Source organism: Rattus norvegicus, chromosome 8 (genome assembly GCF_021556685.1).
Source record: "Rattus norvegicus strain SHRSP/BbbUtx chromosome 8, alternate assembly SHRSP_T2T, whole genome shotgun sequence".
NCBI classification, from domain to species: domain Eukaryota; kingdom Metazoa; phylum Chordata; class Mammalia; order Rodentia; family Muridae; genus Rattus; species Rattus norvegicus.
In genome coordinates, this window is record NC_141541.1 from 27,452,501 (window position 1) to 27,462,500 (window position 10,000).

The following is a 10,000-nucleotide window of genomic DNA, read 5'->3' on the forward strand; positions in this document are numbered from 1 at the left end:
TCCAAAAGTTGAATCAAGAGAGCTCAACTATGACGAACTTGATGTAGAATTGAAAGAACTTCAGAAAATCATCAAAGATGTAAAATCGCAAGGTATACCATTTACAGTTTTATTGGATACTTTTAACGTTAATGTAAAATCTACCTTAGATTGTATGTGGATATTGTTTTGTAAATGTTAGTTAATTCACTCCCAGGCAGAGTTAAAGACGTAAACATTGCTCTTGGCGTACAAGGTCCTTGTGTTGACTTTGTGTAGGTGGCTGTTGAAAGCCAGTCTTACTGGAGATAATATTTTGGTTACTGTGTTGCAGGGACAGCTCCATCTAGACTTTAAATATTTTGCCCTCTCAGTGAAGCAGAAGAACTTCTTTGTGGTTTCAGGCTGTGAGGAGAGTGTTGAAGCTCTCAGTGGTCCATTATTCACTTACAATATACTTGGCTTCACTTGCTGCTTTGAAAAGAAATCCAAGTAGTACATGAATTGCCACTTTGTTACTAAAAGTGCAGTAATTTGCAGCTTAGATGATATAATTTATGCTTGGAGTTAATTAGCCATCCAAGTGGAGTGTGGCCTGTGATACTCTGACTCCTAATGACTCAGAGCCTGATGATATTTTCAGTTCCTGGGTTTTGAGTAACTCAATGTTATTTTATGTTGGGACTCACAAGGGTGTAATTTCATTGTAAATTAAAAGGAGAAACAAAACACCAATCCTACAGCTGATGTTGAACATGTGAAAATCATTACTTCAAGTTCCCTTTTCAGGGTCAGGTAAAAGTATTTTCCTAATGAGAAAAAGTACGGACCGTTTTCACATAAAAGAACTGTTAGAACAAGTAGAATAATAAAAGAAACGGAGCATCAAAGGCCAGCCAGGAGGACAGAGCCCTCTAATCCGGATACGTTCGCTGCACTAGGATTGTGCATTTTGATCTGTATTACCCAGACTTTACTCCTCTGGTTCTAAGGAACCGAGGTGATGATATATTCAAGCAGGAGTACTAAAAGCAAAGACGTTATGTTTCAGCTTCCCGTGTCCTTATAGAACATTCGTAAAGTGAACCACTGAGGCGGAGGGCTCCATAGCCTCTTGTCAGCACCCCCTCATTAGATGGAAGGTGGTGGGAACGGATGTGTCCGGTCTAAGCTTCCCATTTTGATGCCAGTGTTTGGAGGATGAATGGAATTATATCTTCACCATTTTAGGTCATACTTGGAGAAGATTGATATATATGTTTCTCAAGCTTATTAATTAATGTGGGTTTTACTCCAAAGTTTTTGTCTTAAGACTTTTTGCCCTTCCTTTACCTAACATGAGTTATGTAAATGGTGTAAAAAATTCCATACAGCTAAATGTTACCTCCCGGTAGCCCTAGTGAAAAGATTTCGATGAGTTGCTTGCCATTTCCTTGACCCTTTTGTATATCTTGAAATAGCATCATTTAAGAAATATATTTATTTTACTTTTTGAGAATCAGTTTCACTCTTTCTTTTCGCCCTCCAGGTCCTCCCATGTTCTCTCACTCTTCAAAGCCATGACCTCTTCTCCTTTAGTTGTTGTTGTTATTATTATTATTATTATTATTATTATTATTATTATTATTATTACTACACACACACACACACACACTCTCTCTCTCTCTCTCTCTCTCTCTCTCTCTCTCTCTCTCTCTCTCTCTCACACCCAGCCTGCTAAGTTCCTTTAGTATTGCTTGTCCCTGGAGTGGACTGATTCTCTCTCAGCAGTCCTTGACTGACTGATGCTCTTTATCCAGGCGTAAGCCCAGTGAGAGTTTTCTATCCATGTTGGCACGTTACCTGCTGGTACCATTGTACAATTGTGATTAGGTAACCATGTTGGTAAGACTGTATAGATTCAGCTTCCCTGGGATGTGTAGAAGACACCATGTCGCAGCAGACATCTTGGTCCTCTGCCTCTTGCAGTTGAAACCTTCTCTTCCACAGTGCTCTCCAAGCCCTAGGGGTAGGGTTGTGTTGTAGACGTGACAGTTGGGGTTGGACTCACCACAGTAGGTGGTCTCTTCATCTTTTTTACACTTGTGGATTTCTGTGACTGTCTTCTTTGATGCATGGAAGCTACATTTATTTGTGAATTTATGGATAAGATTTGGGGCACAGTTAGTAATTATACTCACTTAGTAGGGTGGCAGTAGTCGGCTCTCCCTTAGACTCCATGACCTCACCAGCTACACTAGTTGCCTGGGTTTACACCACTGGGCCCAGTTTGCCTCCTACTGAGCCAACCTTAAGTCTAATTGTTTGGCTCTTGGACATAAGTACAGTATTGCATCCTTGGGGACATCCTGCTTTGCTGGTCATTGTCATGGTTTGTAAGCCTCACCCCTGGGTCCGACCACTGATGGTGTGTTTCCTTTGGCAGCTTGCATAGCACCATAGCAAGAGCTGCTCCTCAGGGAGGAGGCTTCCAGATCAATTCCAGCTCAGTTCTTCCAAGTCTTGTGCCCGAAGTATGTGGTGTCTTCAGAAACTGCCTTACGTTCAAGTTTTGAGAGGCAGTCCAGGGCCATGGCAATGGCCCCAACCCCCCTAAGAGTCTCTTGATGCAGAGAGAGGTTTCCCATGCCTGCTATGGGTTTGTGTCAAATAGTGTGTGACTCTTGTGGCCAACATTATCACCACAGCTTGTATGTCTTCACCAAACTCTATATGCATGTATACATACATTTATTATACTTTTATTTTCCTGTGATCATAAGCAATAGCTTTCCAAACATTCTTAGAATCATTCTTCCCTGCCCCATGCATGGCCTACCTTCCTGACTCCCGAGTTTAACCATCCCTCCCGATTTCCCCATTGCCCCTTGGCACCATCTATATGCTTCCACCCCTCCTCTCTGGACCTGTCCACCTTCTGCCATGGTGCCTTTTTGTCTGGTTTCTGTGGTGAGTGTAGACTGTATTACCTAAGCTTGGAATGGATCCACAGACTGGTGACAGGTGATTCTTTACATCGTCTCGAAGTTTGATTGGTGTTTGAACATCTCTGTACTTTTACATTACCTTTATTTGGTTTCATTCCTGAAAAAGAAACAAGGCTGGACAGATGGCTCAGTGGTTAACAGCACTGACTGCTCTTCTAGGGGTCCTGAGTTCAATTCCCAGGAACTACATGGTGGCTCACAGCCATCTGTAATGAGACATGATGCCCTCTTCTGCTGTGTCTGAAGACAGCGACAGTGAACTCACATACATAAAATAAATAAATCTTTAATAAAAGTAGGTGATTTTACTGTAGTTTATTTCTAGATGTAAAGACTGTTTAGTATTCTGTTCCTTTATGAAAGTTTGATATTTCTGTTTACCTAAATACTTTTCATTATAGGAAATGACTTTTCTTTTTACTATAGATGATAAAAGCCATAACTTGGAATTCCTGCAGCTCCTAATTCATTTTAATGATACTTTAGTACAATGGCTTTTGTTTAAATTTTTTCATATATATATATTTTGACCACAGTGTCTGTTCCCTATCTCCACCCAGATCTTCCCCACATCCCCACCCATCCAGCTTCTTGACTTCTTTTTCTCTCTCTTTAGAAAACAAACAGGCAGATACAAAAAGAACACAAACTGTAGGAAAAAACAAAAACAAAAAACCTAAAAAATCTCTCTCTCTCTCTCTCTCTCTCTCTCTCTCTCTCTCTCTCTCTCTCACACACACACACACACACACACACACACACACACACACACCATAAAAATACAACATTGGTAACCATGGTATACAAGCAAAAGACCAGTAAGATAAAAGATGCCCAAACAGAGCCATACGAGACAAAACTTGTACAGAAATACCGCTGACTTGAATTAGCTGTCTACAGCTGGACAGGGCTACCTTTATATATGGTGTCTGTATCTAGTGCAACTCCATTGGAGAGACGCTCTTCTTCGCAAGTGGTTATTAGTTAAAGAGAGCTTCTCGGTTAGGGTTGGCAGCTGTGTCCATCTTCCCCTCTCAGTGTGGGACCCCGTCTGGCTTGGACTTACATGGACCCAGTGCATGCTACTACAGTACCCAGTACATTGCTACCACAGTACCCAGTGCCTGCTACCACAGTACCCAGTACATTGCTACCACAGTACCCAGTGAATGCTACCACAGTACCCAGTGCCTGCTACCACAGTACCCAGTGCCTACTACCACAGTACCCAGTGCCTGCTACCACAGTACCCAGTGCATGCTACCACAGTACCCAGTGCCTACTCCCACAGTACCCAGTGCATGCTACCACAGTACCCAGTGCCTGCTACCACAGTACCCAGTACATTGCTACCACAGTATCCAGTGCCTGCTACCACAGTACCCAGTACATTGCTACCACAGTACCCAGTGCCTGCTACCACAGTACCCAGTACATTGCTACCACAGTACCCAGTGCATGCTACCACAGTACCCAGTGCCTGCTACCACAGTACCCAGTGCCTACTACCACAGTACCCAGTGCCTACTACCACAGTACCCAGCACATGCTACCACAGTACCCAGTGCATGCTACCACATTCTCTATGATTTCATATTCCTTGGTGCCCTCCATTCTCTCTGGATCTTAGAGTGTTTCTGTCTCCTCTTGTGCACAGCCTCCGGAACTCTCAGCAGAGGGGTTTGATGAAGACATCTTTAACCTTAAAATAAAAAGTTCATTTTCTTGTGGACTATACTCTATAATTCAAGCTTTTAAAAACTTTCAAAGAAAGGTTGTAGAAAAATCTATTGCCAATTTAAAGAAGGTATTTTGTTAGACACATGCTGTATGTCTACTGCAATAAAAATGTGAAGTTAATTTTATGTGTGTAAGTTATATAAGGAATGTATGTTACAAGCATGAAATTATAGTAATAATTTCTTTGTATATGGTGCAGCTTTTGAAATTCAGAGTGCTAGTATGAATCCTGCCAAGTGTTTTTGTTAGGAGTAGTCAGGAACCTTTTTCGGTGGGAAATTTGAAGAGGCAGTCATATGACTTAAGCACTTGGTTTTTTACTTCCTGTGTTCACAAAGGCCTGGATGTGATAGTTAAGAGAGGTACCGACAGTGTACTTTCAGCCAAGTAGAGAGTGCAGACAGACCTGGGCAGGATAAATATAAGTGCAATAAGTGAAATACACGTGGGCTAGCTTAGTTGATGCTATCTCCAAGGGTCGGGAGCAGCTGAACTTGGTTTGTTCATTCTGGTTGTGCGTGGGTAACAGAATGCCAGGATACAGCGGCTTAGATGGAGGAGAGAGGTTTGTTTGTTTCTCCTGGAAAAGAAGCTGGGTAGCCGGCAGTTCAGGGTCGGAGCCACAGTTCCAGTCTTCAGGGCTTCTGAAGCCTCCATTCCAGCATCATGTCTTGGTTCAGGAATGCTTCTGGAACTTCTGCCTCACATCTGCAGCTGAGTCAGCCCCTGGAGGAGCTCTCCTGGAAGCCACACCCTGAGCAGCTCCAGCTTTTATCTCAGTGGCCCTTCCAATCTACAGAACAGGCCAGAAAGTTTAGTGGGCTTTGCTGATGGCCGTTCTGCTGGACAAATTGAGCTACTTTTGGGAAAGGATGTCAAGTGGACAGCGAACGGCTTTCTGTATTCTTACTAGGTTTAGATTTCCTTTCCAGAGTTTTCTGCAGTGGTGGGACTGCCTCGTGGTGGTATAGGACAGTCTTTCTGCTGAGAGACACTGCGTCAATGGCGTTACCTTTGTACCCCGGTGTTCTCAGCCATTCATCCTCAGTGCACAGAGATTTCCTTCCAGTGATCCTGAGTAGCTGCAGATGCATCAGGCATTGAATAAAGATGGCCGTTCTTCAGGATCTCCCTTTTAGGGAAAAAGACTTTCGTAAAAGCCTACGAGTCCACTGCTCAGCCCCAACCTCCTTGCCTGTCCACTGGTCCTGAAACCAAGAGCTGTGCTCATGCCTAAAACGTCAGTTATTGGAATGGAACCTCTGTGATTAGATTCGACCCTGGAGCCCAGAGAGGAACAAACGTTTTTCTGTAGTGAAGTTGAATATTTCACCAAAACCAGGATTGGTCACAAGGAGAAAGGGGAACGGTGAATGCTGGCTAGGCAGTCAACCATCTGATGTGTGTGCACTTGTGTGCACATTACTTAAAATGTTACCTAAGCACATATATGCATGACTATAAACACATATATGTCTATAAACATACACATTTTTTCATATGCATAAAGATAATTTACATTTTTAAATTTAGAATAACCTGCTTTTTTGTTATATTTCTTTATGCAACAAGGACATTTAAAATTATGGAAATAGTATGTGTTTGTTAGTCTAGTATCTTAGGGCTTTACTGCTGTGAACAGATACCATGACCAAGGCAACTCGTTTTTTTAAATTAACTAATTAATTAATTATTTTTACACTCCAGATTTTATTCCCCTCCTGGTCCACCCCAACCCCCAACAGTTCCACATCCTATACCTCCTCCCTATCTCCCTACCCCCCCAACCCCCCCACCCCACCAGACCTCTAATCTTCCTGGGGCCTCCAGTCTCTTGAGGGTTAGGTGTATCTTCTCTGACTGAACCCAGACCCGGGAGTCCTCTGCTGTATATGTGTTGGAGGCCTCATCTCAGCTGGTGTATGCTGCCTGGTTGGTGATCCAGTGTCTGAGAGATCTCAGGGGTCCAGGTAAATTGAGACTGCTGGTCCTCCTACAGGGTTGCCCTCCTCCTCAGCTTCCTCCAGCTTTTCCTTAATTCAACAGAGGGGTCAGCAGCTTCTGTTCATGGTTGGGTGCAAATATCGGCATCTGACTCTTTCAGCTGCTTGTTGGGTCTTTGGGAGGGCAGTCATGATAGGTTCCCTTTGTGTGAATGTCCAATAGCCTCAGTAATGGTGTTAGGTCTTGGGACCTCTCCTTGAGCTGGATCCCACTTTGCTGGGCCTGTTGCTGGACCTTCTTTTCCTCAGGCTCATCTCCATTTCCACCTCACATTTCTTTCAAACAGGAAGAATTATGGGTCAGAGCTTTGACTGTGGGATAGCAAACCCATCTCTCATTTGATGCCCTATCTTTCTGCTGGAGGCAGGCTCATTAAGTTCCCGCTCCTCACTATAGGGCATTTCATCTAGGGTCCCCCTCTTTGAGTCCTGAGAGTCTCTCACTGCTCAGGTCTCTGGTACATTATAGAGGGTCCTCCCAACCTCCTTCCTCCTGAGGTCCCCTATTTCCATTCTTTTTGCTGGCCCTCAGGGCTTCAGTTCTTTTCCCCCCACCCAATACCAGATCATGTTCCCCTCTCCCCCTACCCCTATTCCCTTTCCCTCCTCTGTCCCTCACTCCTTTCTTCTCCCTCCCAAGTGGGACTGGGGCATCCTCACTTGGGCCCTTCAGCTTGTTGACCTTTTTGAGTTCTATGAATTGTATGTTGAGTATTCTGCACCTTTTTTTTTTCTTTGCTAATATCTCTTAGTGAGAACATACCATGCAAGGCAACTCTTATAGAGGATGACATTTAATTGGGGCTGGCTCACAGGTTCAGAGGTTTAGTCCATTACCATCATGGCAGGAAGCATGGAATCATCCAGGCAGACTTGGTGTTGGAGAAGGAGCCAAGAGTTCTGCATCTTGTTCTGAAAGCAAACAAGACTAACTTCCAGGCAGCTAGGAAGAGTGTCTCAAAGCCCAGCGCCACAGGGACACAGCTATTCCAACAAGGCTACATCTACTCTAGCGAGGCCTAATAGTGCCACTCCCTGGTCCAATCAGATTCAAATGACCTTCAATTATAACAAAAGACTTGAAGCTGAGTATTTACGAGAAGGAAAGGTTTATTTCATTAATAGTTGGGAGAGATTCAAGGGCTTGAATCCAAGACTGACTTATGTCTAGTAGTACTTCACAGAAATTGGTTCTGTATAAGTGGAAGTATGTCTGAGGGCAAATGTGTATGGTAAACCAGGGACACAGAGAAGAAGGGGTTTCTCATAGCAATCTTTTTGTGAAAACTAGCAGAAGACTGGGATTGCTGTCAGTTTCTTCTGAGAGCAGTTCCCTCAGTGACTGAAGGACCTCCTATTAGACCTCACCTTTCAATGATCCAACCTCTCCTCACCATGATAAAGACCAAGACCACACTTAAAAGATATATACCTTGGGGGACACAGTAACCTTTAACAAAACCGTGCCGTGTGTGTGTGTGTGTGTGTGTGTGTGTGTGTGTGTGTATGCACATATATGCATACATGCACTTGTGGTATATGCATGTGTCTGTGGTATATATGTGTGCATGCAGTATATTGTATATGTATGTGGCATATGTATGTGCATTAAGTATATGTATATATATTTATTCCAGGTATATGAATTTATATGTGGTATGTATATGTAGTATAGGCATGTGCATATGGTAATTGTGTGTCAAGAGTAGTTCAGACAGTACTAGGAAGATAAACACGCAAAGCACACCTCTTTGGCCCTACATCCTAGTTCTACCCTTTGAGTTCGAACCTTATTGAGTTTTGAGTATTTCTAAGAAATATTCAGTATCATGTATATGCTTTACACAGATGTGTTCATGTTAGGCTGTACTCTATCTTGCTGTTTAAAACATTAAGAGGTATATCTGAGTCCTTTCATATCAGTGTATATGGATTTATGAAATTCTTACTGCTTTGAACTATTGAATAATGTGGATATCAGATTTTATTTAATCACCTCTTTATGAAGATACATAGGTATTTAAGCTGTCTTAGTGTTCATCAGTTCCTGATAATGGCGACCCTCCTAGGGCACCCTGTTCATGGCAAGTTCTGGGTACAGACCTGTGAAGTCAGACGATCTCTACCTTGTGCGTGACGACAGTCAGAGCCGTCTTAGCTTCAGTCGGTTGTTCTTGTCCAGGCTTTCACCAGCGGGGACACGACTGCAATGCCAGTACTAGTGGCTCAGCACTCGGGTGGAGCTGGAGAAAGAGCTTTTGTTCAAAGTGTTATTGCGGGAAGAATTGGTGTAAAACCGCTAACTTTATAATTCATTGTATTTTCAACTCATGGGTATTTACAATTTGGTGTGTGACACATATGTAAACCGTATGCAGCGCGTCTTACTTTATGTTTCTTATTTCCAGGTGTTTGGCCCTTGACAGAACAGGAGGATGACCTGAAAGTCTCCGCTGCAGTGTCTTCTGCCCTGGATTCTGTGTCTGTAGGTAGATGTACTGTGTGCTGTGCATTGTGATCAAACTGACTTAAGTTCTAGGCGTCTTGGCAGGAACTAATGGGTGGATGACACATTTCAGATTTTGTTACTTTCTAGAGCAGTGGTTCTCAGCCTTCTTGATACTGTGGCCTTTTAATGCAGTTCCTCATGTTGTGATGACCCCCATCCATAAAATTATCTTCATTGCTATAATGTTGCTTCTGTTATGAGTCCTAAGGTAAATATATGATATAATATATGATATGCAGGATATCTGATATGTGGACCCTATGTAAAGGCCTTTTGACCTTCAAAGGAGTCACAACCCAGAGGTTGGGAAACAGAGTTCTAGACAAAAACATCACTGTTTTCTTAGTGCCAGAGAGGGGCACCTTGGCAGGATTTGTTTACAAAAGGAAAGGTGAGGGGGACAAAGAGGCTCTTAAACTGTCTGAACACACTCCTAGATCCTTTTATAAAGTTAATGAGATGAACCTGGAAAGATGGCTTAGTGGTTAGGAATACTGACTGCTTTTTCAGAAGACCCAGGTTTGGTTCTCATCACCCAAATGGTGGCTCATAACTATCCTTAATTCCATTTTTAGGGAATCTGATGCCCTCTTCTGGCCTCTGTGGGCACACACATAGTGTATAGAAACAGGCAAATCACCCATATATATAAAATAAGAATAAATCTGAAAAATAAAAAGGTTTAATGAGGTAATGCTTTTTAGTGGACCCTCTCAAGGTTTGAAGGTTTATAGTCTTTCATACACTGTAGTAGTGCTGAGCGCTCGAGAGGAGCACAGCAC

General features: G+C 43.0%; 1 protein-coding gene across 34 annotated transcripts in view; it reads left to right on the forward strand.

The window, feature by feature from the left end:
- The window catches only part of Bbs9 (Bardet-Biedl syndrome 9), a 423,050-nt gene that overhangs the window by 189,608 nt on the left and 223,442 nt on the right, over window positions 1-10,000 (forward strand). For all 34 annotated transcript variants that reach the window (XM_087561778.1, XM_087561774.1, XM_087561752.1 and 31 more), the window contains 2 exons: window positions 1-92; window positions 9,118-9,194. The exon at window positions 1-92 is cut by the window's left edge and continues 87 nt beyond it. In XM_087561778.1, coding sequence (XP_087417904.1) covers window positions 1-92; window positions 9,118-9,194 — 169 coding nt within the window. The remainder of the gene's footprint in view (window positions 93-9,117; window positions 9,195-10,000) is intronic.